The sequence below is a fragment of the Struthio camelus genome, chromosome 18 (assembly GCF_040807025.1).
Source record: "Struthio camelus isolate bStrCam1 chromosome 18, bStrCam1.hap1, whole genome shotgun sequence".
Classification (NCBI taxonomy): domain Eukaryota; kingdom Metazoa; phylum Chordata; class Aves; order Struthioniformes; family Struthionidae; genus Struthio; species Struthio camelus.
The window spans coordinates 758,533-785,900 of NC_090959.1; the positions used below are offsets into that span (position 1 = coordinate 758,533).

Here is a 27,368-nt window from a genome sequence, read left to right on the forward strand (position 1 = left end):
GTTAACAGATGTGAAGAGGAAGAATTAGCATTTCTGGCTTCCTATTTGCAGATGCCTGCATAAATAAGTCAACTTGAAAAAATTCACTCCAATTTATCAGAGGATATGCCAAGCTCATTCAGTCCTGGAGCCATGAAGTCCCATGGCCAGCTAGCGCCCATGCTAATAGGCAACTGCACTCAGTGCCTTCATGCCAGCTGACCCAAGAATGGAAGAGTTCCCACATGACTGACTGAACACTGAAGTTCCTGTTATTGTTCAAGGACCAGATTTGTTGTTCTGTGGCAGTGGATAGGACCAAATTTGAGGGAACCCGGAGAAGGCAGCAGCTGGAACAGATGTGCTGCCTCACCCCAAGGCAGTAAGAGTGCAGTAAGAGACACTCCTTGCACCTTGCATGTTTGTTTTATAGCATGAAGGGATTAATGCTGTTCTAGGTACTAGGAAAACACAAAGCAATGACCTTTGTCCAGCAAATGCATATGATCTACCATCTAAATCCACCAGCCCTTGCAAACTAATCGTGAGGAGAGTATCTGCTGTGGCATTTGGGCCTTTATGGACCATGTCCCAGACACATTCAGCCTTTCAACAGAAGATACTCTCCATTCCCTCAGGTGGACGCAAGTCCACACTCCAGCTCTGAAGTTGCATAGCTCCAAGATAAACATTGTGACTTTGACAATATCCAGCTCTTTTAAATGGCAACCCCCATATTGTCAGTAAATTCTATGGGCTTTCTACGTGAAAATAAGTGTTGTCTTTATATATAACATAATATAATAATAATATGAGGAGTGTGTGCTCTCATTCTGTCCCTCAGTTTTTTAAGAGACTACCAGATCTTCCTTCCATTCTTCTCTCCTCCAGCCTATCTGTCATAAAGATCCTTTTTCTGTGAGTTGGTGTGAATGGGCTGTATAGGTACCTATGGATGTAGATGGAGATAATTATTAGAAAAAAAGCAAGCTGAAGAAAGGAAACGCATGTGCTGAGAAGTAGTGTGTGAAAGTCTCCCAAGAACTCATAAGCTCTGGAGACTGATGGTCCTGTTGAAGCCACAAGAACTGAGAACCTCAGGACACCAAGAGCCTGCCAAACGTCTACAAGGCCACCAGCATGCACTGCTGTCAACAACAGGCTTTCTAACTTGGACGAAATCCAAGAACATGGTGGCAGCTATGTGCAGATAAAGGCTACAGGAGTATATATTCACCTGATGAAACAAAGGGCAGTCTGAGGGACTTTCCAGACACCTGCCTAGAAGCCACTGATCCTCCCCTTCTGAGTATACAGCTGGGATCAGCCTCCCAACTGCTGCTCCAACTGAGTGGCTGATAGTGAGTGTGTAAGCAAGTAAGTGAATGTAACATGTGAAGAGTTTATGTTGAGGGAAGGGCTGTCATCCAGAGGTACCTAAACAGGCTGGATGTATGAGTCAACAGGACTCTTACGAAATTCAGCAAGGACAAATGCAATGTCCTGTACTTGAGCAAGAAGAATCCCTTGTTACAATACTGGAGTGAGTTCGGCACGGAGTCACTAAGATGCTCTGGAGCACTTGCCCTACAAGGAGAGGCTGAGGGAACAGAGCTTGTTCAGTCCAGGAGAAGAGAAAGCTTTGTTGGGGGCTAACAGCCACCTGCCAGTACCTACAAAGTGGGTAACTGAGGAGATGAAGCTAGGCTCTCCACAGAGGTGCATGGTGGGAGGATGAGACATCAGGCATAAATTTAAACAAGAGGGGTTCAGATTATATATAAGAAGAAACTTTTTCTCCATGAGGATGGTTAGGCATTGGAACAGGTTGCCCAAAGACATTGTGCAGTCTCCATCCTTGGAGGTTTTCAGTGCCAGACTGGACAAAACCCTGAACAATGTGATCTGACCTCATAGATGGTCCCTGCTTTGAGCTGGAGGCTGGATTAGAAACAACCTGAGGTCACTTCCAACCTGATTTAGCCAATGAATAGATGTCTGCTTTTAGAAACAACAGCTCAATTCCATTAATAAAAACAGCTTAATTAACAAAAAGTATTCTAATAAATATTGGTTGTGATCTGTGTCTCCCACTGACTAGATCCTCTGTTAGGGAAAACTGAATTTACTACAAAATGGTGAGCTAGCTCCCTGTTTGGGATGAAGTACAAGAAGAATAAGGCAAGAGCTTTCCTAAGAAAGGTAAGAGCATAAACCTCAGAAGAATAATGTTTTCTACTTAGTTTTCTGAGTAACAAGTCTTACTTATTAATTTTCAGCGAAAGCACCCAGTTGTGATCCTGGTTCACAGCTGGGCCTTGGAAGCATGTGCTTAGGTTCTGAAAGACTCTTTATAGGTGTATCCCTTTGCACTAACTTCTCTCAAGCCTGGAAAGGTCTGAGAGCCACCTGTCTGGAAGACACGACAATAAACTTAAGAGTTTCCGGACAAGGCTTATCCTACAGGCAAATAAACCAGAAGTGGAGATTTGAATTTTTTTTTACATATACATCCATTTTTTGTGTGGAAAACCCCCATATATCAGAAGGATACATTCACTCGCCCAATTTCTTGTCGAGCTTTAGTTACCCGCTTCTGATCACTAGCCAGGAATATGAGCAACTCTTGCCAATCTAAGTTAGCAAGTAGGGCAATACCAGTACAAGGACTGTAACTAGATTTGCGGAGTCCCACTCAGGGCATCTATTTACAAATAAAACCAAAATCTTTCTACGTGGGAAGCTCCTGAGGCACGGCTGCTTAGGCTTGGTGGGATCTATCTCTGGGCTTCGCAGGCTGATCTCCTGCAGCCTCAGGCACCCCACCTCAGTCCCCAAACGCCAGGCCCAAAGGCAAAATGGGGAATTAAGGTGGGGAGGCTGCTCCGTTCAGCCAAGGCTGTGTCTTTATGGGAAGACGTTAGTGCCGCCAGAGGGACAGAGTGGACCCTTTCCCTAACCGGCCTCTTGCTCTGAGCCGGGGTGAATCCCCCGGCCCCTCCATGGGGTTCCTGCACAACAATCACACCGGCTGCCTCCAAACAAAACCACTGGTGGACACGGAGGGGCAGAAGGCAGGCTGGCCACCTTGCCTCGCCAGGCCCAGCAGCGCGGCGCCCCAGGCGCCCGGGCAGCGGGAGAGGGGCGCCGCCGCCCCGGGCACGGCGGCAAAGGCTAACGACGGCAAAACTGACTTGAAAGGGGGCGGCTCCGGGGAAAGGCGCCGCCGCGGCACCCTCACCGGGCCCGGCCGCCCGCAGCCGCCCCGGCGGGCTCGGCTCCTCCCGCCTCCGCCCACACGGCGGCCGGGAGGAGCCACAGGCCCAAAGCCTTCGCGCACCCGCTAGATTTGCCCCGCCGCTCGCGCCGTAGCTCTCAAGTGGTGCCGGGAAGTGGCGGGAGGGTGTGCCGCGCGCTCCTGGGAAGTGTAGTCTTCCTGGACAGCTTGGCGCATTGGCGCCCCGTTCTGCAGCGCCGCCCGCGAACTACAGCTGGTGGCCAGGCCGCTGTCACCCGGCTAAGATGGCGGCTCCCTTGGTGCTGGTGATCCTGGTGGCTGTGACGGTGCGGGCCGTGCTGTACCGCTCCAGCCTGGCCGCCTTCATCTCCGAGCGGGTGGAAGTAGCCTCACCTTTGAACGCCTGGAAGCGAGGTGGGGCCCCGCGACCGGAGCCCCGCAGAGTCCGCGCTGCCTGGTGGGGGGCAGTAGGCTGAGGCCCGCGGCCCGGGCTGAGGTGGCGGGGCAGGGCGGCGGGAGGCGGCGGCTCGGGTGTCCGGCGCCCGGCGGCTGCAGGCGGGCAGAGGTCTGGGCCCGTGGCCCGTGGCCCCGTCCTGCCCCGACGTCCTGTAGCCTCAGGCCGCTGGCTGTCGGGACAGGGCTCTGGCAGGAAGAACTTAAGACCCGATGCAAGACCGTGGGAGTTTTTCAGTGTGTGCAGCTGGCTTGGTTGCAGTGATGCAAACTGATAGTGTTTCAGATGTACGTACAATGGGAAAATAGCAAAATCTAGCACTGAACAGGTTGTCTCTGCAGCCTTGATCAAATCCCTTTCGTTATACAGTAATTGCATGGGCACTGCTTCATGTAGCGAACAGGACTGGATGGTTCCCAGTTTATGCATAGCTATTCACTGTTTTATTTTATTTTCCTTGTTCAATGTGTGGCCTCACACAGTGTTTCCTACATGTGATCCAAATTCTATTCTGAAGGCTGAACTTCAGTTTAATCAAGGCTTTCCCGTAACGTTCTGTGGCATCCAAGCTCCCTATGAACCGTAATTTATTTTAAAGATGTTCCTTTGAAAAGTTAGTATGCACCTAATATTATCTGCAGTCTCCAGGTGGAAGAAAGTGGCACAGAACAAGAAAGATCAAAAGCATGAGTATATTTGAAGGCATAAGGCCTCTACTTCACACTGGATAACGTTTCATAATTTCAAAATAGAGCTCTCCAGAATCTCCTTGCAACAATGGATTCCTTTTAACTCCTATCTTGTAGCACCAAGTTAGGCGTCTAAGACAATAAGGAGCACAATTAGGATCACCTTGAAAAGTCTAGGTTAAACATCTACCATCTAATGGAAACTCTGTGGCAGAGATAGAATCTACATCTCCAGCGTATCACTGAACTGAGAATCTCTTGTTACTTATCTCCTGTAATCTCCTGCTTCATTACCCTCTGACTTCTGGAACATATGGACTTGTACTCCATGCTTTCTTTCACTGTATACTCTGCTAATTCCCAGAAAACCTTTGGGCTCAGCAAGTTGAAGACCTTGTGGAAAAACGTGTGCAAGTGTTGCAGTACAAGCTTTAATTACATGACTGCAAAAGGTCAAAATTAAGGCTGCAAAATATCAGCCAGTTTCAACAACAGGTGAAGCTTTCAGCATTGCCTGATACTGTGTATTAATTTCTGCTCTTTGTTTGTGTATGTCACGTTTGGAGCATTTGGGGTCCTTCTACATCTAATTATACAAAATGGTTCAAATTATACAGTTTCCCTTCAAAATGCACAGGTGCATTTTAAAAGGGAATGTCACGATGGTCCTTTGAGAGTAAAATGTTTCTCCAGTGTGTGTACTATATATATCATATAACAGAAGACTTTAAAATCAGTAAATATCCTACATGTGATTTTATAACTATAGCTATAACATTTTTAGTTGCCTGAAACAAATAACTCAGAATTCAGTCACTGAAGAGATTTGTGTGGTAGAAGTAAGAAAGAAAACATTCAATTCTAGTTGCTTGTTTTGCAATTCTGTGTCAGTCATTCAGATAGTGACTCCATGTAAGATGCTTACCAGTGTAAGTATTTTTAAAACTATATTTTTACTATCATGAGATTTTCCTCTTCCCACATTGCAGGATTCTAATGCAGGCATTTTGTGTGTTTCAGTGGTCGAAGGATTAGCTCTGCTGGACTTAGGGGTCTCTCCATATTCTGGAGCTATTTTCCATGAGGTTGGTATGCATGTTTCATTTTAAACATGATATTACTGTGGAACGTTTCTTAGTCTTACTGTTCATGGGCTGGTGAAGGTTGGAGAATCTTATCTCAAAGACTTCAAAGAACTTAAGAGTCATATAGTTGTCTATGTGATAGCTCCGTGCCATGACTAGTACAACTGGGAACTGTAGCTTATTACGTAATAACTAGTTGCTGTGCAAATGATAGACATTATGATGTGTGACTGTTGCTATATATGAGCAGTCTGAAAGTGGGGAAATCTGTGAGAAGAAGAATGCTTTGTTCACATCCAGATGTTTCTGAGGCAGGAAAAGGGAGATGCAGTGTCACTGGCAGTTTGAACAGAGTTTTAGTGGAGAGCAGCAACTTGAGTTTCCCAAACATACTGCACTGTTACATGACTATGGGTGGATTAACAGTAATTATATGTGTTTTGCCAGGCTATCAGAAAGCCATGCCGATGTGAGAAATGGTGGATAGGGCTCTCCAGTCTGCTACTGCATTTGCAGAAATATTAATATCAGCACAAGCGTGCAGTATGATAATTTCTTATCTTGGAAAGCACCTCATTCCTTCAACCACATAAGCACCTGTGGGGTTTTGTGCACTTGAACAGTCTTACTGATATCAAAGTACACTTATACTTAGTATCACATATGTGTGCCAGATACTCTGTATATCTCTGAAAACTTTTTCTTGTCAACAAATTCCTCTTGTTTAAACATACCTTTCTCCCAGTCTGTGAAGTATTTTTCAATGCTTATTTATAGCATCATATTATTTTTAAATTAATTTAAAAGAAATACATTTTCTCACAGGAAAGACTCAGTTTACACCATATAAGTATAATACCTCCAAATTAGTCTCTTCTGTCAAAGGAGTAATTCCTAAACCTGCTCTTCCTCTTGCCCTAAAAAGGAAGAGCTGCGGGAGTATGAGGTTAACAGTACTGTAGTCCCACTGCTTTGTGTTGTTAACATGCTGTCTTCCTTCTGGTTTATAAAAGATCCATCTAAACAACGGGCTAAACAGTGAAACCAGCTGTATAGGAAATACTTTCAAAACTACAATGCAAAAACCATTTTCTTTAGGAAAAAAAAGTTTTTCTAAACCTGTTGTTTTTATGCTTTCTGTTGTAACTCTACCTTTGTGCTAGTGGATTGAAAATTTTGAATAGAATATAATTTTCAAAGTTGATAGCATCTTCCAAAGAAGGTATTGAGAACTTTAAGGAAAGAGGTCAGTCAGTGTGGTCTGATGAATCGCTTTACTGTAAAGCATTGTGGAAGAGTCTAAGGAAAACTACCTTTTCCGGTCTCTCAGAATCTTATTACATTTTTCCTTTCAAATTATCAGTTGTTTCATCTGAGGCAAATGGGCGATATTTGACATGTTTCCCTTCTGCTTTTTCTTAGACCCCGCTGATAATATACCTCTTTCACTTCTTGATTGAATATGCTGAGCTGGTGTTCATGGTAAGTGCCCCTGAAAAGTTCCTCTTCAAAGGCCCTATTCTGTGAAACGCTGCATGACTTTCCTTTCACTCCTGCAAGAACCGGGGGACCCTCAGTCTCTGTGTTGTTCAGTTTCCTCCTGAACTCGTGGTTTGTTTAGAGAGGCAGCTGTGCCTATACAAGCCCAAGTTGAGGTTTGTCCCTTGCTCTACAAATTGTTTCTTTTTTTCTTCAGTTCTTGGTTGGATAAGTATGCTCTAGAGAGGGACAGGAAGTTGATACTTGGTTTCAAATTTCAAAGCTTACCTCTTTCAAGTGCTGAGGATTTTATGTCCCACAAAAAACAAGCAGTCTGTAAACAGTCAAAATAATAACATATGTTTCCCCCCCAGATTACTGTTCTGTGTCCCTGCACTGCATTATTTCTCTCTACAATCCGCTGCTAAACTCCAGGGGTGCAGTTAGAGCATGAGTGGGCCAGAGCTCCAAAGGTGTTTTGTTGTAAACTATTCTGTGAGTCCTGCATAATTCAGAAGGACAAAAATCATGTAGCCGATTGTGTCAGCCACGTAGCAGAGCTTACCTCCTCAGATACCATCTCAGCAGGTCCCATGTGGCTCTACCAGCCATCTGCTTATGCTAATTGTTCAGAGGACTGTACTGCTGCTGTAAGTTTGAGACCACTCAAGGCACTGTCATGCTGGATTAGCAGACAGATTTAGCCACCTGGGTGCTGCCTCAGTGTTGTCTCTGCTCTGATTAGACCAGTGATTCTTTCTATTATCCTTGTACTTCTTTCCATTAACAATTGCTTTCCCTTAATTCCCTGTTCTCTTGTTGTGTAAATATTGGTATCTTTTGTATAGCACGTGGCTTCAGGGATCAGGGGTGATATGTGAATCCCATTGTACAAATCAGCAGTCTAGTTGGTGGTTTAAAAGCTTTTTTTTTTTTTCTTCTCAGGAGCTGAAGTAAGCTCAGAGTCCTTACCTAAGATTGCAATAGTGCCCAATATCTTTTTTTCCCTTTGTTTGTTTTACTTAGTCAGTCTTTCTCTGCTTTCCTGTCTTAGATAACTGATGTGCTAACTGCTGTTGCCCTTTACTTGGCCATCCAGGACTTCAACAAAGTTGTGGTAAGCTGAATTGCCAGTGTTGCAGGTCCTCTTTTCTCACAGAATCACAGAATGGCCAAGGTTGGAAGGGACCTCTGGAGATCATCTAGTCCAACCTCCCTGCTCAAGCAGGGTCACCCAAAGCATATTTTCCAGGATCGCATCCAGGCAGGTTTTGAATATCTCCAGGGAAGGAGACTCCACTACCTCTCTGGGCAACCTGTACCAGTGATCAGGCACCCTCACAGGAAAGAAGTTTTTCCTCATGCTCAGACTGAACTTCCTGTGGTTCAGTTTCTGCCCATTGCCTCTTGTCCTGTTGCTGGGCACCACGGAGAAGAGGCTGGCCTCATCCTCTTGACACTCCCCCTTCACATACTTGTACACATTGATGAGATCACCTCTCAGTCTTCTCTTCTCCAGGCTCAACAGGCCCAGCTCTCTCAGTCTTTCTTCAGAGGAGACATGCTCCAGTCCCCTCATCATCTTTGTAGCCCTCCGCTGGACTCTCTCCAGTAGTGGTGCCATGTCTCTCTTGTCCTGGGGAGGCCAGAATTGGACACAGTACTCGTGGGGAGGCCTCCCCAGGGCTGAGGAGAGGGGCAGGATCACCTCCCTCGACCGGCTGACAACACTCTGCCTAATGCACCCCCAGGCCACCTTTGGCCTTCTTGGCCACAAGGGCACACTGCTGCCTCATGCTTAACTTGTTGTCCACCAGCACTCCCAGGTCCTCCTCTGCAGAGCTGCTTGCCAGCAGGTCAACCCCCAGCCTGTACCGGTGCCTGGGGTGATTCCTCCCCAGGTGCAGGACCCTGCCCTTGCCTTTGTTGAACTTCAGGAGGTTCCTCTCCGCCCAGCTCTCCAGCCTGTCCAGGTCCCTCTGAATGGCAGCACAGCCTCCTGGTGTGTCAGCCACTCCCCCCAGTTTAGTATCAGCAGCAAACTTGCTGAGGGTGCACTCTGTGCCTTCATCCGGGTCATCAGTGAATACGCTGAACAAGACTGGACCCAGGACTGACCCCTGGGGGACACCGTTAGCTACAGGCCTCCAACTAGACTCTGTGCCACTGACCACAACCCTCTGAGCTCGGCCATCCAGCCGGTTCTCAATCCACCTCACCGTCCACTCATCCAACCCACGCTTCCTGAGTTTACCTAGGAGGATGTGATGGGAGACAGTGTCAGAAGCCTTGCTGAAGTCCAGGGAGACAACACCCACTGCTCTGCCCTCATCTCCCCAGCCAGTCATTCCATCAGAGAAGACTATCAGATAGGTCAAGCATGATTTCCCTTTGGTGAATCCGTGCTGACTAGAAGTATAAATATCTTGTGCCAAAGAAAAATGTGCCAGATAATCTGATATTAAATATTGCTTGTTGCTTAGCAGTAGCAAGTAAATCGAATCATCTTTGGATGATTAGCAAATATGGAGACTGAATGCAGTAAGCTAGTTAGGATGCTTTTCAGTTCTGTTGTGGCGCTATTACGATGTGAAGCAAATTAGTGTCCACAGCTAGTACACTGCACTTGAAGGATGACCTCAGAGGTATAGATGATCCTTTAGTCTGAAGGGAGTTTAAAGAATTTAAAAAATTCTTGAGCACAACAGTTAATGAAATGCAGACAGCTCTAGGGTCACAATACACATGAGGAGATGTGAGATTTTGGAACATGTATTGATTCTTGTGGAAGTTTGAAGTGTATGGAATTTAATTATTAGATTTTGAAGTTGGCAAGACTTGAAAAAAGTCTTGATAAAGTCATGATAAAACTGCAGCCATGTAAACATCCTATTTGTGAGTTACTTTGCTTTGTAGTCAGCATCTCTCTCCTTCTGTCTCCCCGTGACATGGTTCAGTAAGTTCATAATTCAGATTTTTCCTTTATCTCTACAGAGAGCATCATAGAATAAGATTGATGAAGGAGATGTATTTTGCATCCCTAAAGGAGGTTTGACATAGAACTAGACATCTTCAAAATAACAAAGGCTGCTTAGCTGTGGCTTGATTTCTGTGAGGCATGTATGTTGAACAATGAATTTGTAAAGTCAATTTTTCATGGGAGAATCAAATGCACTTTAGGAAGATAGAGAGTATTAAACTCTGATGTGGTGAATTCACCGTCAACTGCTTCTCACTGTCAACTGCTTCAAGAGGTAGACACGGACAGTTAAGGTAGTTTGAAGAAATAGAGATTATCTGCTCACTCTTGTCTTCAGTTTCAATTGCTGAGTATTTAGGAAAGGAGAGGTTTTGTTTCTTCTGTTTGTACAACACCTCACATAGTAGAATTTTAGCTCAAACATGGGACTCATGGAAGGTTCTAAAATAAGGAAAATCGTAATTAATAAGAAACAGGGACTTTCTTTCTCTGACGGTCTTTGGTCATTCTCTCTTGTTCAGTTTAAAAAGCAAAAGCTTCTAATAGAACTGGATAAATATGCACCAGACGTGGCTGAACTCATCCGGACGCCCATGGAAATGCATTACATCCCTCTCAAGGTAGCACTATTGTAAGTATTGCTTCTTGTAGGCTTCTTGTAGTCTGCAGCAGCTGATTCCTTATCTCCTCCTGGCTTTTGTTTGTTTGATTTGGCGTTTCAGCATTTGTTGACATTTTTTTTTTTCCCATAAAGCGTGAATCTCCTGTTGCACATACATGTTTCCTCAGCCCTGAATACTCAGTTTGAAAGTGAAAAGCAAAAGTTCTTCCAAAGGTATATTGCCAAAAAGTAAATTTGCTCAGGCCCTCTAAGAAGGGCTAAACAGCATAAGGTCATTGGTTTGGTAGCAAGAATGTTGTTTCTCTGTAGATCGCATTCCCATTTATTTTGCCTGTATGCTAATGTCATCAAAACTAATTTTATACCTCCCATATGTTTCGGGTGTCTTTTCAGTCCTGAAAACTGTCTTTTGGTTGGGGGGAGAGTTTGGAGTAATCAGACAAAATCTTTTCTGAATATCAAAATATGAAAATCTCAGATTTTTTTCTAATAGTTCAAAGATATTTTTAGGTTGTTGGTATTAATAGTGTCATGTCTTGGTGTTCCTCTGTCTGTTTTACATTTTTTTAATTTCGGAAAACTTCAGTTAAAATATGAGATAATGTACAAGTAAGGTATTTAAAATTAAAGAATTAATTTTTTCATTGAGGTTTTGACCTGAAAAAATTATTATATGAAATTATTCTGGCTCTGAAAAGAGTTTTTCATTTGATTATTATTTTTTCTTACTGCCTTATGAATTTAGTAAAATGGTAAATTCCCCGGGGTGAGAAAGATGGATCTTTGTCTCTTTCGAATCTATTTAAATTGCAGACTGTTTTATATTTTTATTTAACATTAGTGCACGGCATCAAAGGAAAGTTGGCATTAGGCTGTCTCTATCTGGAAACACAGGAAAAAGCAAGACTGGGACCCAGAGAAGTAGGAAAAATGTTTATGTAAGGAGATAATGAGGAAATCAGCAGACCCCTCTCCTTAGTCTAACGGTTGATTTAGTTATACCAGAGTTGATTGATCCATATCTTGCTTGTTGATAATCCTTCACAGCATTTTTTGCACTTTGTACCTAGTTAAATGAGATCAACGTAATTCTCATTTCCAAAAGAAGCCAGCAACCTTACTAATTAAAATGTAGTTGTATTCTGGAAAGTAAGTTTGTTCTGGGTTTGCTGTGGTATTTGCATATAAAAAGTTGACATATTTTAAACTGCCACCTTGGGAGCTGAGAATCAGTTGATTCATGTAGGAGTGACTCTTGTGCTCAGATCATGCTGTGGTGAATCTAAGGAATTGCACTACCATAGTAGCAGTGCACAGGTGGTATTGGGTTGCTAATGTACCAGAAAGAGAATTGGTTCTGTCTTTCTGTCTTACTTTTGTTACTTCTTCAGGGCCAGCAGATGTGAGAAATGGAAAGAACTTGCTTTGGGCCTGGCATCTATAGGTCTGAATTTGCTGTAGGACTGAATACAAAGCACATAGCTTCTGAGAAGCAAGGAACATTTTTGATAGTCATTTTCTAGGACAGAACTTGCATTTAGATATCTTCCCAACCATCTCCTTTTCTGCAGTGTGCTCCCAATGGCCATTGTGTCCCAGGCTGCAATCCAAAGATCTGAGTTTTGCTTTAGACAAAACACCAGTTCAGCTGAGTCAATTTGCTGATGAGAGGAACCCATAAGATGTAAACAAACGAAATGGCGAATTGCATCTCATTTTCCTTTGAACTTCTCTTTATTTAGATGTTACCTCCTTTGAATGGCATGAATATGACTTGAGGTTTTGCTCTTTTTCAGCTATCTCTTAAACCCTTACACTGTGATGTCTTGTGTGGCAAAGTCTACCTGCACTATCAACAATACTGTCATTGCATTCTTCATTTTAGCTACAATAAAAGGTAATACACCGGGGAAAAAATGATTCTTCATGCCTTTCTGTAAAGATTATAAAAGTAATGGAAATTAAATCAATGTAGATCTTTACAAGTGTGATTACTACAAAGATTTCAGTGGGACACATCGGAAAGTGAAATGGAGCAATATCTAAGTTCTACTTGAAATCACAAGAGCCCAAGAGACTTTAATGATGAGAGGGGCAAAACTTTCTCTTATCCCAGTGTGCCTAGGAGTTTCATCTCTTAAAAACTACCTTCTTTTCCTCGATCACTTTCTGTTTACAAAGAAACCTGTGTCTGTGCATTGTAGTCTAGGAGGACATCATGTTCTGCTGCTTTTTCTTGTCTACATGAGGAAATCCTTAAAGTAACATTGCCTGCAACTATTATTTGACTTTCACTCGGAATTGTAACCTTGGTTCAAAGTTGGCTAATGGAGCTGTGAGGAATAAGAAACGACGAACAAAGATCCACACTAGCCTAGTTGAATACACTATGACAGAATGGTTATTTTGTTCGTTTTATAGAGAAAACCAGGTTTCTGTCTCTTCCATGAACCCCCACTGCTAAAGCATTTGAGCACAGGATTTATACTAGTCATACTTTTTAGGAAGGCCTCTGCTGGATAAGAGGAAAAGTCAGTCCGAAATATTATCTTGTCTCTAGAAGTGGCCAGAACCAGACCTTGCAAAGAAAGCTGGTGTAGTTGTTTTTTTATTAGTATTTCCAAAAGAAAGTTTTCCTCCAATTATTGGCCAATTGAGGTAGGAGGGATTTTAATTTAAAAGCATTTGCAAAAGTAAATGAGCAGGGTCTGTTTGGCTTAAACTGATTTTTAGCTGTTCACTGACACCATAAGACAGTTTTGTAACAGGCAAAACTGTATTTGCTATCCTGTGTGTTCTCTGCCTGATTTGGTGTGTGGTAGCCTCTAGTTTTGAAAGTGGGCAAAGAGAGAATGTCAGATCAGGACAATGATTTCTGGGTACCAGTTCTTTAGAGCTATGCAGTATTTAATGCTCTGTAAAATAGAGGATAGGAAGCCTACTGCCTAGGAGACTTTAAGAGAAGACTTGTCACCAGGCTGTTCTTTCTCTTTTTAAAAGATGGAAGCAGAGAAGCTTACCAAGTATTTGATGTCAGTGACTGGATATGGCTGATAATTAGCCCAGTGTACTGAGTCAGGATTCTTGCTAAGCTGTATTTTTACTAATAACTTTGATCAAGTGACATGAGACAAAAGCTCTAACCAGGCTACTGCACTGGGTGCTTCTGTTTTTTTCATGTATAACCTGAGACCTTTTGGACTTGATCTTTAGTGGGAGGCAGCCCCCCAGCTGTAGATAAGGTGATTGGACAGTGTGAGTACTCAGCAGTTAGCTTAACCAGAAATGCCTCAAATAAGGCCTCCTCAACAGAGACATTCATATTTAAAGACCGCCTGGAAAAACTGGGCCAATCCTTCCTATACCTCAGTTTTTATATCGGTAAATAGGGCTATTGCCACTTCTTTCTTTCAGCTGCAGACATTTGCTCACAGAGCTTTGCTGAGTGCCCTGACACATTCTAGTGACAGTGGCATCTGCTATGCCCAGCAGTAACAGCTGTTTTATGCAGAAATGACTTAAGTGAATGCATTCCCCCTCATAAACAGGAGTCAGCATGACTGGCTACTATATATAGGCTGGGTTATATGAATCTCTTTCTGTATTTAAATTATAGGGAATATAAACCAGTCAGTGGTCTTTTCTTGTAGGAGAATCATTTGGGTATGAGTCATTCTCCTTTCAAAAGTGTAGTTAACAAAAGGGCACTCTCCAGGACACATTCTGTTACTCAATAAGTGGCATTCTGGTATTTGTAAAGCCCTTGCATGGGGTTGTGCGGTTCTTTCCATTTGGACTTCTTGTCTCTAAGGCTGTTAATATTAAATTTTCCTTATGAATGAACTTTACTTTTCTCTTTGCAGGTAGTGCCTTCCTCAGTGCTGTATTCCTGGCCTTAGCAACCTACCAGTCACTGTACCCTCTCACATTGTTTGCTCCGGCACTCCTTTACCTTCTACAGGTAAATGATTTCTAAATGTATCTCCGTTGGCTGGTCATAACTGTGCAGGGGCAGTTCTTCTCAGCTACTGAGAGAGGGGAGTCAGGGGCAGGTACTGAGTTTCAGAAAAAGTGCCTCTCTCCTCAGGCTGTGGAAAGTTTAAAGCCTTAATGGGAATGCCTGCACATAGAGCGAAGGAAGCAGACAGTTATCTTTAGAACTGGTTAGTGTCTAGCTTGCCTGAAATATGTTCTAGTCTTTGTGTCTTGTGATTAACGAGGAGGATTTTAGACCAGAAGTTTCCTTTGCACTGATATGGTCATTGAGCTGTGGTTGAATGAGGAGCCTTATGTTTGAATCTCTCAAACCCAGAAATACTGTTTTGAAGTTTCAGGCCAAAAGGCATATGCTTTTCAAAGCAGCCTCTCTCCCTCCCCGTTAGCAGGGTGGTTGTTGAATTCCGTCAGCGCTGACCTTAGCAGACGTGCACTGCTCCAGGTAAAACTAGCCCATCAGTAGGCTGAGTAGGCGCATCTGCAGAAAGGGGTAGGTTTAAAGCTGAGGCCACTCTTTGCTACTGAGCAGAAGACAGCTTGTGTAAAGAACGTTGGACTCCTTGGGCTGTGAAATAGGGAGAATTGGATAGGGATGGCCAGCCAGAAGGAAAATGGAATTGCCTGATTCATCTGATCATTTTACCTGCATGCTTCCCCTTGGTCTCTCTCTTAGCTTGTGTGCTGATACTCTAAACAGTAACTTACTTGAGAGTCCAAATCATAATGCACCTGGTGAAAACCGATCGTTTGGTATTTTCATCCTGATATGGGAGCAAGGAGAGGCTGTGACCATTAGCAGAGGACTCTTATCCCACATTCACAGATCGTTGGGGATCATTTTTATCATTTTGGCCGTTCTGAAGCCATGCCTGACTTTCTTAGTTGCTTCTGTCCTGTCTTCCTTATGATTTTTATAGCTGATCTTAACTACAGATTCATTACAGTCTATTCTCAAATCCTTCAGTTTCAGAAGAAAAGGAAGAGTCAGTTCTAGCCCCTTCTCCTTCCCTTGTTATCTGACATAAATGTCTCTTTCTTTTTCCAGGAATTTTATTATTCTTACTCTTTGCAAGACAAGAACTTCTGCAGAGTCAGTGTTGCTTTTCAATTTGCTAATTTTTAGGAGCATTTAGTATACTATATGTCGGTCCCAGTTATTTTCTTAGAACTTTCATTTCAGCTGTATATCTCTATGGCAGTAGAAAGAGAGAAGCATTGTGTTTGAAAGCAGTGATAACTCCTTTGGTAAATTAATGCGTAATTTGCAACTGACTTTAAAGGGGAGTGCTCGAATTTGTACTCTTTTATCCAAATTTGTAAATGAATTTTCTGCATTCTTTAATTTAATTAAATGGCTCAATTCTAGAAATATGGGTAACATGTGTGACTTAATTAGTCTGGATGAAGAACCTCAAGCAGCTTGTGCTTGAAATCTGCTCCTGCCAGTGCAACAGTGCCAGTGTTTGATGCTTTCTTTCATCAGTTTAAAAAGATGTTCTAAACACTCAGGTGTGCTTGTGTCTTTCCAAATGATGGGTGGTGTGTGCCTGTTTGTGTTTTGTTTTCAGCGTCAATTCATACCAGTGAAACTGAAAAGTAAAAGCTTCTGGCTCTACACTATGCAGTATGCAGCGCTGTACCTGTGCAGCCTGGTGGTGATCATCTGCCTCTCCTTCTTCCTCCTCAACTCCTGGGATTTTATCCCATCTGTTTATGGGTTTATGTAAGTGTAAGAATTCTTACTGTTTTTCAGTCCAAGCTCTCGCTTGTGTTTTTTCTTGTGCGTCACATACAGGAGCCTCACTCGCTGTCCTGAAACATGTGCAATCTCTGAATCTACTGGCAATGCAGGAAAAGAAAAAATGTGTGTGGAGGAAAGCTAGTGTTAGCCAAATTTTGTTAGTTAAGTAACAGCAAGAATTAGAGAAAACAGGAGATGTGAGGAATAGGTGAGAGAAGTTACTTGTTTTTCAGTGAGTTGATTGAAAATGGCTTAGATCGTTGAGCTGCTGTGGCTGCAAAATTTTCTTCTCTGTAGATTTTAAGCAGGTTAGACAAGTGTCTGCTCAGGAGTGGTTTAGATCCTGCCAAGGGCATAAGGAAGGATTAATCCCTTTTTTTCTCCAGGCTTTCACCTCTTTGATTTCTCTTTCACATATTTAACATTTAGGTCCTCCATTCATTAGCACACATTGATTTGTTAATGTAACAGAAGCAGTGAAAAAGAACCTTTTAAAAATGTTGCCTTGACTTTTCTTTTTAAATTTCAGCCTTTCCGTTCCAGATCTGACACCCAATATTGGCCTTTTCTGGTACTTCTTTGCAGAGATGTTTGAGCACTTCAGTCTTTTCTTTGTATGCGTGTTTCAAATCAACGTGTTCTTCTACACCATTCCTTTGGCAGTAAAGCTAAAGTAAGTACGTTCCTGTGCTAGTTTTTTGAGTCTATCTGAGTTGACAGCTTCTATATTTTATGCTGTTCAGTCTCCGCTCGTGGGGAGGAAAAAAGCCTTTCATGAAATGTATTTTTCTTCACTGACATACTTGCTATACGAAAAATTGTTTAAACTCTTGAAGTTCACTAAGCCATGATTGTCCAGTGGAAGCTCATGAGGCTGGCACCAGAAGTCTGGATCCGAGAGCTTGGAAAAGATAGGTTTTATATAGGGCTATCCCTCTCATTTCCCAAAGCTTCAGTCTTTTAAGTAGAGTAAAATACTATGCTTGTGCTGGATTGAAATGAGCAAATATCTCATATCACTTACAAGCCATGGGCTTACATCAACAGGAAAGTAGCTAGTAGATGAAGGGAGGTGGTACTTTTTAAAGCACATCTAGAATACTGCATTCAATTTTTGGCCTCTCCATACGAGAACCATGTTGAGAAACTTCAACAAGTCCAGTGGAGGACCACCAAGATGGTCAGTGGGCTGGAGACCAGGGAGAGGAGCTGAGGGAACTGGGCTTCTTTAGCCTAGAGAAGAAGAGTTTTCAGAGGTGCCTGATAGCAGTCTTTCAATATCTGAAAGAAGATCATTGAGAAGATAGAGCCAGGCCTTTTGCTGAAGTGTACAGCAGGAGAATGAGAGACAGTGCCATAAACTGAAAGAGGGAAGATTTTAACTGGATATAAGAAAAAAAAAATTCACCATGAGGACAGTCAAGCATTGGAAGAGGGGCCTATGTCTTGTCCTTGGAGGTTTTCCAGATCTGACTAGACAAAACCTTGAGCAATCTGATATGAGCTCAGTGTAGACCCTGCTTTGAGGAGAAGATTGTACTAAAGACCTCTTGAAGTCCTCTTTCTCACTGGGCTGTGGCTGAGGAACCTCCTAGTGCTGTACCCTTGTACGCTCTTGGAAGTCCTTTTTTGCCATCATAACCTGTGCTAATGTTTGGAACTGGAAAGATTGTTTTCCTGCAAAGTACCCTTAAACCATGATCAGGTTTCTGAGGAGGCAGCAGATACCTGCTCAATCCTACCTCTGCTGGAACTAGGCCCTGCTCTGTGTCTGTATGTTTGGAAGGCTAAGGAGTAGCCTGTAGTCACAGGCTGTGACCATCACTTATGTGACATCACTCATGCGCCCTGTGAATTCAGAGAAAGAAAATGCCTCCATATCTCCTGGCATTAGGAGTGCTGTAGGGCTCTTGGAGGCCTGCATTTGCCAACAGGCTTCTGCAGAGGAGATATTTTTCAGGATATTTTCCTTCATCGTGTTTCCCTTTCTGTCAGTGTCCCAAAAAGCTGCTGTGGCATCATATTTATTGACAGCTGAGAAGAAATTAAGCGGCTCCTGTGTTTGGAGGGTATTCTCTCTTTAGGACAAAGTCAGTCCAGTTTCATCCTTACTTTTAAGTGTTATATAAACAACGCTAGCGATAGGGAAAAATCCATCTCTCCTTATACTTGAAGAACAAAGTTTGTTTCATGCTAATATTTAAAAGTTGACTCTAAAGGCCTTTCTGCCCAGACCATTGTGTTCACCGTCACCCTCCATTTGCATTTCTCTGTAGTACTGCAAAGCTTATTCACTCATTCTAAAAACAAAGCTGCACTTTAGACCCTACAGTAGCAATTCTAGGCATCACTATCTCATCTCTTTGTAAGGGGCACATCTAACTGATGTTGCTTGCATCCTTAATGCCTCCACTGCATGCATTTAACAGGCAGAAAGCTTCATAGGCTATGTGCCCCGACCCTGAGGAGACTATCTGGACCAACAAGCCTCTGACAGTGACACACCTTATCATTTTAGTGTTGAGAAAGTATTTGAGGAACTTAATTTATCACTTGCTGTGGTGTTGTGACTCACCTGTTGCATGGCAGAGTCCAACTCTCAGATTCTAATGGATCAGGACAAGAATTTGTTATTTCCTCTTACTCATAGTCACTATGAAAAATGTAGAAGATGTGCAACAGCTCCGGCTATGTAACAGGCATCAAAAGAGGGAGCAGATTAGGCTACAGAGATGCCTGCTCCCTGCATGAGCCAGTGGGATCAGAAAGCAAAAACTCGTAGCTGGAACTTAAAGTTCTTTATTGCCACAGCAAAGTGGTTAACTCCGGGACACTCCTAGTGGACCCCTGACAACGAGTTTACCCTTCTTTCTGATAAAAAAAACTTTCACTAATTGCCTGGATTCACAATGGGCTTATCCTGGTGACTTGGAATCAGTACCACCATCATTCCATACCAGAGGGATAACTGTGGGCTTCCCCAAATAACCTTCAGAACGGAGTTGCTAATTGCTTTCCTGTAAATTAGCTGGGAAGGAGCAGACAAGATGACCAACTGTGTAAATGTGTGTTGAATTCGGGCACGCAGTTTCTGTGTGAGGGCGGTGAGCAGACGTGCATTCTCTTGTACTGCTTCTCTGCAAAGCAGCTCAGTCTGTCCCACCCAGCGCTCAGAGGCTTGCTTGGGGAATGCACAGGGGTACAAGAGCCTCTTAAAGCCTGTCCCACAGTACGTTTGTGCCCATGCTGATCTTAATTACTCGTTTCCAGAGACCCTACTGCATCCTCTTACCCTTTGTGTCTTTTCCCTTCTAGGGAACACCCTGTGTTCTTCATGTTTGTCCAGATCGCAATCATTTCTATCTTCAAGTCCTATCCCACTGTGGGAGACATTGCACTGTACATGGCCTTCCTTCCAGTCTGGAGCCACCTTTACAGATGTAAGTTCTTTGTGTTTCATTGTTTCTTATCTGGAATGGGAAGGGGTCTGTCCAATAATTGTCACCACTGAACCAAATGAGGCCCATGTCTGCAGGCTCTTGTGGCCTCTCTGGGCAATCTGGAAGCAAGCTTGATTTCTGGTGATGCAATCTCTAAAGTATTTTTAGGACTGGAATTGAAAGAGATCACAGAGGGAATTCTCACTTTTACATTATCTTGCCTTTCTTTCCAAATTGTTCTGAACTTGCCAGTCTTGCACAAAGGATGTGGCTTATGCAAAGTACCTCAGTCCTTTGAATGCAGCCGTGGAAGGTTTCACTCCCATTTAAGGCTGTGTAATTTGAGTGCTGCTCCTGCAATTGATGAATCTCCCAGCCTTAAAATCCTGTCCCCTTGCAGTGATTCTTTGTTTTGCGCCTGCTTGTTTGCTCAGAGTGAAAGTAACTGGTTTAATCCAAGTCATGCTCCAGTTTGTCTTACATGCTTCTTGACAAGCCTCTTTAGTTCTTTAAATCACCGGAGCGCTCCCTGATGATTTTCAAGCTCTGACTCTAGGACTCGCTACACAGGGGAGGTTTTGCAAGCCTGCCAGTGTAATACTTCTAAAGAGCTGCGTTTTTCCCAGTGCTGCCTGCTGAAGTCACCACAAAGCAGCTGCTTTGACCAATCCTGCCAGGCTGCCCTGGGCTTTAACTACAGTCTTTTCTCACCCAGGTCAAGTGTGTTTATGGGCAGCTAGCCTGTCTTATATCAGGAGACGTAATCAGGAGTCAGGAGCCCAGAGTAGTTTGGATATATTTGGCTTTATTTAAATGCTGGTTATCTGCAACCTCAGTGGTGGGGAGTAAATGGGGCACTGTTTGACTTTGAGACCATCTGCTGCATTAGTTTCACCCTAACGATAGCTGAAGCCAAAGCAACTGTGATAGAATACGGTGGAAAGCCCCCAGGCTAGCCCTGAGCATGTTGCAGCCATACCAGGTGACATCTGAGAAATCCTGATTCAGCTTTGGTGAGCTGCATGTACCAAGCACGCAAAGCAAAGGAATATGACTAGTGAGAGGGTCAGTCTTCTGTCAGACCCTCCCATTCCGCAGTGACTGAACTGAATTGTATTGAGCAGGAAGTTTAAAAAGGTAAAACGTGAACAGGTTTGGATGTGACAACACCCATTAAATGCTGGATAGCTCCCTTCAGTTGCAGAATGATCAGCAGTCCGTCAGTAAACTTCAGGGGTATTTCTTGAACTGTAGCCAAGCACAGCAACAGCAGTGCTGGGACGTACTATAATACTGCTGCCAGCGGTCAGGCATAAATAGTTCACAGAAAACAAAATCTCTTCTGGCCTTGTAGTTCCTAGCTCTTCTAGACAGAGCTGTTCTTGTTTTTTGTCTAACATCCTCATGCAGACTAATGGGTTCTGGCCACCCTTGCACCTCCCAAGGGCACATATTTGTCAACACATTTGGCCTGTGTGAGTTTCCTCCTTTATGGTGCTTTCATTTTCTTAGCACCTCCTGAGAAAAGTATCTTTTCTTTCTATGGCCCTTAGGTTCATTTTGCGCTCTAGGTAGTCAACTTGGCAAGGTTAGGGAATGGCATGTTCTGCTCTCTCAATCATAGTGCTGGTGGAAAGGCCCTTCTGAGAACTGCTATTTACTGAAGTGGGTGCACACTTGGAGTAATAATGTCTGTCCGTGTGCTTCAGAAGTCCCTGTAGAGGGAGGACCTTTCAATGCCTCTGAAGCACAGCTGCCCAAAGTAGCTGTCTTTGATCTTCAACCTGAGTCTCAGCCTTTCAGCTATATTTATCCTACGTTTTGGAAGGAGCCTTATCTTCAGGAGCTGGAGAGACAGGGCTTTTGTGATCTTTAGAAGGGGAAATGAAAGAGTCTTTAACAGGCACTCTGCCTTAGCTGCACTCGTGAAGCTAAAAAACCAGAGTCCTCAGCAGAAGAATATCTGTTTGGAAGCAGGACCTAGAAAGAAGGAGCTACAAATGAGAGATTCATGCTCAAGCAAAGGCAGAAGTGTATATTTTAAAGGAAAATCATAGTGGATTTCACATGGAATCTAACAAGCGAATTATTAAACTGTGAAAGACTGTTTGTTGGAGAGCAGTGTTGGCAAGTGCCTCTCTATCACTGCATTTATCCTAAACACCATTGCTAGGTTGTGTGAGCACGGCTTGTCATTTAATGCATCATTGTAACAGCTTGTTTTTCTTTTGCAGTCCTCCGGAACATCTTCATTCTGTCTTGTGTGCTCATTGTCTGCTCCCTCCTGTTCCCCGTTCTCTGGCATCTCTGGATTTACGCAGGAAGTGCCAACTCCAATTTTTATTATGCCATCACGTTGACTTTCAACATAGGGCAGGTTAGTAAAGCGAAGCAAATGAGGCAGTGCTTTGGGGAGTGCAATGGAATGGGTGTCCTGTCAGCAACAGCAAATTCTGCAGTATGTGTCTGGCTCTTTGCATCCTGTGTAATCCTGCATAGCAGCTTCCTGACTCTGTTTGATCCAGCTGAAATCTACCTCGTCCTCACCTTCTGGCCCACTGGTGAGAAACAGAACTGTTGTAGAATTTGAATTCTCGCTTAACAATACAGCTAGGTTATGCTGCAAGTTACATAGCCTGCTGCTTGGTAGCAGAGGAAAAGTGTCTCAGTATGGCAGGACTAACAGCCAATGTGAATGGAGAAGGTCAGCTCAGAGAGGAAATGGAAAAGACCATGGGGCTGTGCAGTGAGGTCAAACAACAGGCAGACAAGAGCTGCTCATAAATTGGGACATAGTACCAATTTTTTCTGAAGCAAAGCATTACAACTCACTGAAATGTAGGACAGAGAGAATGCTCATGGTCCCTGTCATGCCCGGACTTTCCCTGCTTCTCTCAGGACTGTGCCATTCTAGATACGTGACTCTCCCTGGCATCAGGGAAAACAGCTTAGCACCCCTGGAGGATGAGGTTTAATAAACACAGTTGCTACAACCTTTTCTAAGCCCCTTCTCTTCTCTGTGCTCATTTTACAGGCTGTAGATCTTTACTGAATCCTAGGATATTTTCACATGCGTGAGAGCTGATTGTTCATTTCATGTTAAAGCTGGCATAATTTTGAATGCTCCTCAGCCATTTAAGTTTGTCTGCCTCTCCTAAAACTAGAGGTGCAGTTCTGCTGGGGGCTGAAAATCACCTGCTTATGTGACCCCCACCCCTTGATAAATGGGGGCAAACACCTGTTTTGGAAAAGCAAAAAGAGAGTAGGTGCAGGGAGTGGGAGGAGACTGAGAACAGAGATACTACTTGGAGGGTCTTACAGGCAATTGGGAGTGGTTTGTTAGCTCTCTAACTACATGAGTTGCTATGGAATGAAAGGAACAGTCAAGCTGCAGTTATAGATGCCTGTCGTTGATATTCTAAGAGGATTTTACTTCCTACTTGATAAAGTCGTAGCAGATCCTGCAAGGCTTTGTGCTCTGTATGAATGCAGATAGAGCAAAAATCTCCTCTCTGGTTTTCTTGTGAGAAAAAGCTAACCTTCACCCCCGTCAGGCCCCGTTCTTTCTTTTCCTATAAAAAGACATCTGCAGATAAGTTCAATTAAAAAAACAAAATCAAAGGTATTGATAGAGCGTGTCTGTAGTCAGCCATGGTGTTCAGCTAAACAAGCACACAGAATAAGTGCTCCTGATTTCTCTCTTCCATGGGCACCTCTGCCCTTCTCTACCTGTTCTCTTCCCCTCATTCTCCACTTACCTGAGCAGTCTGCAGCCCTATTTCCCTTTCCCTCAGCCTCCACCCAGTCCTCCATATCCTCCCTTCCTGCCACTGCAGCTTCTCAACAGTAGCTATATTTGACAGTAATAAAAGCAGGCTCTGTCTGACCGCCTGACCTTTTCCGTCCCCTTAGCACTGCGGCGTACTTCAGGTAAGGTTCTCCCAGGAGTGGCTTTCCCAAGCAGCTGGATGAATGCATTTTTCCAAACTGATGCACTGAGTGGCATATGGACATTATGGCAGAAACTGCTAACTTGGTCTGGTACTGGAAAAGTTTTCCGCTACAGTTATGCGATGCTATTTCCTGATGGAGGACGTCAGTGTTCACGGGGGAGGGCCACACTGCAAGAGGCTAAATGACAAATGGCATTACTGAGACAGCAGGTCACTGCCTGAGCTTACAGAAACCCAGCCTGCTTCTGCAAAGACAGCTTGCCCAAGGTGACTGCTGTAGAGAAAATGTCATTTATAAACACTACTCCAGCACAACTGACCCTGAGATCTCACCCATGACGGTGCTTTTAGGCTAGGGAGAAGCCAGCACCATGACACCTCAGTACAACAGAAGTGTGGGTTGGGGAGAGGAGTGACCTACTGATTAATGTCAGGCTTCCATGTTCTATGCAGTTCTTGAGCAAGGTACTTCGGCTGTGATTTCACATTACAAAGTGGCTGGAGGCAGTTCCAGCCTGAGGTATGTCCGCCTCGCTAGCCAGCAGCACATTGATTTGTGTAGAAGCATATTCTGAACTGGATTGGAGGAAAAAAAGTAATTTTGGGAGGTAGCCATCACTGTTCCCCATTTAAAGGAGCCAGAGTGCAAGCTTAAACACAGGGCTGTCCACCCCACAGAGCGGGTGCTACAGCACAGGGGCAGGAAGGAGATGGGAAAGCAGTGGGGATGGAAGGAGTGCTTTAATCTGATATTGCTCTTGGATAGCGTGCTGTGAAGCCACAGCTTTGGTCCTTCTGTTCTTTCCTTCACCTCTTAGCCTAGTACATATTACTTTTGTTAAACTACTAAAAACTTCTGTTTGCTAAGGTAGACCTATGAGGCTGTGGTGATTCTTCTGCGTGCAAGTCTCTTACTCTTTCTGAGTGTAAATGGCAACTGAAAAACAATAACAATTGAAAAGCGCTCAATAGCAGTCATCAGTAAGAGACTTTCAGCATTTGGGTTGGTTTGCCTGACAGCACTTGTATGGAAGAAGTTGTTCAAGCACGAGGCTTAGAGATGGTCTATAAAGCTGTGGCTGTTGGACCTGCCAGTGCCATACAGTTTGGCCCGTTTATGGACTTACTGTCTCCTCAGCTGAGGTGTCTATGGGAACGCACTGGCAGCAAACCAGATCAGTTTAAATCTCCCTTGGTTTTGTACTGCAAGACAAAAGTCAAGGAATGTTCACACGGTTACAGTGTCTTCTCCCACAAAGCATGATGAACAGCATAAGAACTTAAATCCTTCCCATGTCTGTCACAAACACGTCTCCTTTATGCTTTGTTCTGAAGCATTACTGATATGTCTGAACATTTCACTTCTGTAGATCCTGCTCGTCTCGGATTATTTCTATGCCTTCCTCCGACGAGAGTACTACCTCACTCATGGACTCTATTTGACAAGGCAAGATGGAACAGAGGCCATGCTTGTTTTGAAGTAAGAATCATGTTCACCATTCCTTGGGAAATGGACTACGCTAAGGAACATGCAAAGCTTGGGGTACATGGGGCGGGTGGGGAAGGTTCGGACTTTGGATGAGGTCGGACTTTGAGGATGATACCTACTGACAGAGCTGAGGATGTTCTGGGAATACCCTCTTGAGCTACAACAGTGAACTCGGTGCAGAGACTGTTAAGAGCTGCAAGCAGGAGCCACAATGCCTCCGTTGGAGCATCTCCCTTCTTTCCTCAGCCATGCTTTTTACTGCAACCTCAGCCATCAGCTCTGAGCAGTCCAGCAGGAACTGGAGGAAGTGCCTGGGCTAAAAACAGGGCTGAATCTCTGGCCCAGAAAGAGCTGAGAACGTAATCTGTTTACTCTATTGTCCTTGCTTCTTGGAAATGTTTGTTTCTCCTGGAAATTCCCCCTTCACTGCTTTGACCAGTAGTAGTCCTGTTTGGCACGTGGCAATCCGCCTAAGCCTTGGCTGCAGTCAACTCAGATGCCCTTTCTCAGTTCTCATCCTGTTGTTGGATCTGGAAAAAACACATCTGCTCAGGCACAGTGAGAACTTGTGAAACAAATGGGTGACCCGCTGGAAGGAGGACAGCTTAGGCTGCTGTCATAGATTACAGATAATAGCTCATGGTAAAATCACCATCTTGGAGCTCGAACTTCTAGTGAGAGCTGGCACTGGGGTGAAAGCAGGCGCAGCACAGGTATGGGTAGCTGGTGTATTGCATTGAAGCAACACAGACAGTTTCATGTTAGGAGTTGCACAGAAGCATTACGGGGTCTCAGAAGAAGGAACACTACTGTGGAGATAGACTCCCACTGTTTCTTATATCTGTACATTACATAGCTTGGCAGTGCGAACCAGGAGGTGTCAAAATCTCCTCTTTTAAGAGCAGAGACCAAATTCAGAAGGAGCCTCAGATGCCACTTCTGTGGAGTTGTTGAGCTCCAGGTGTTCCACAGCAGCTTAACAATACAGGATATTCCCTCCCCAGTGTCATCCTCTTGCAAATACAGTGATGGTATCTTGTGGCTGTGCATAGAGGACTGCACAAAAAAACAGCATCCCTTGGTTTCCCCCGTTTCTTCCCTTTGTATACGTTCAGATCTGCTCACTTAAGAGCTTTTGCTGCTGACCCCATGAATGTGACTGACTTAGGGGAACCCAGGCTGGATTCTTTCTCTGCTGGTTGCATGTTGGCACTGAGAAGCATTAGCTTAAACACAGTGTTGGAAACTTTTTCGCTGGTGTCTGGGCAGGAAGCAGCCAGCTTGCCCCACTGATTGAGCAGTTGAGACACCAATATGCCAGGCCCTGCCCTGGCAGTTGTATAAACAGCTCGATTTTCGTCTTTTCTTTCTTTCTGGACAATAATAACTTTTGCCTTATTGCACTGCTATTAGCGCTTTGTCCGATGAGTGGGTTTACTCTGAGCCCAGCTCTGCCCATCCTGCACTCAGCTGCTCCTGCCTGGGAAGGCCACACAGCAGCTCTGCACCTTGGTCCGAGGTGGGCGGCACTTGGAGCCAGGGCTGCTCTCGGCTGCCATGTGCCTGTGGCATGTCAAAGAGCACAATAAACTGCAAGTTTTAAATGCCTCTTGTGTGCTCTGTGTTTAACAAGGATGGGATGAGGAGCAGAATTCATTTCTGTGGGTTGCAGAGCACGACTTAAGCTGTGGAAGAATCTCAGGTTTTTCTGTTAATTTGTTGTTGTAAAGGGGGAGGAAAGAACAGGATTTTTTTAACTGCTGCAAGACCTGAAGAGTTTTTCACTTGTATCTAAGGAGAATAAGTATTCCCAGGATTAAGGAGTCTGGGAAATGCTGGTTTTGGCTGGAGGAGACCAGGGGGCTCTTGAGGTACACCGAAAGGCAAACTAAGGGGTCCTAAGGGAACCAGAGGGCAAATGGGGGCCCCGAGGGATACTGAAAGGCACACAGAGTGCTCTGGAGGGCGCAGAAGAGTGCACAGAGGGGTCCTGAGGGGACTAGAGAGCAAACAGACGGCTTTTGAATATCTCCAGGGAAGGAGACTCCACCACCTCTCTGGGCAACCTGTTCCAATGCTCTGTCACGCTCACAGTGAAGAAGTTTTTTCTCAGGTTCAGATGGAACTTCCTGTGGTTCAGTTTCTGCCCATTGCCTCTTGTCCTGTTGCTGGGCACCATGGAGAAGAGATTGGCCTCATCCTCTTGACACTCCCCCTTCAGAT

At 44.2% G+C, this 27,368-nt stretch overlaps 1 protein-coding gene across 4 annotated transcripts; it reads left to right on the forward strand.

Moving 5' to 3' along the window:
- Window positions 1-3,356: 3,356 nt before the first annotated feature.
- On the forward strand, window positions 3,357-26,753 carry PIGU (phosphatidylinositol glycan anchor biosynthesis class U). 4 transcript variants are annotated; one of them, XM_068912365.1, is made up of 13 exons: window positions 3,395-3,631; window positions 5,381-5,445; window positions 6,868-6,927; window positions 7,979-8,041; window positions 10,426-10,535; window positions 10,659-10,739; window positions 12,323-12,423; window positions 14,390-14,487; window positions 16,091-16,245; window positions 16,793-16,936; window positions 19,579-19,703; window positions 21,938-22,080; window positions 25,027-26,753. In XM_068912365.1, exons 1-13 carry the CDS (start codon window positions 3,502-3,504, stop codon window positions 25,138-25,140), a joined length of 1,389 nt encoding a protein of 462 aa, XP_068768466.1. In that variant the 5' UTR covers window positions 3,395-3,501; the 3' UTR covers window positions 25,141-26,753. The 4 variants fall into 4 exon arrangements, with proteins under 4 accessions (XP_068768468.1, XP_068768466.1, XP_068768467.1 ...); XM_068912367.1 differs by lacking the exon at window positions 10,659-10,739 and having other exon boundaries at window positions 3,357-3,631; XM_068912366.1 differs by lacking the exon at window positions 7,979-8,041 and having other exon boundaries at window positions 3,456-3,631.
- The last annotated feature ends 615 nt before the right edge of the window (window positions 26,754-27,368 follow it).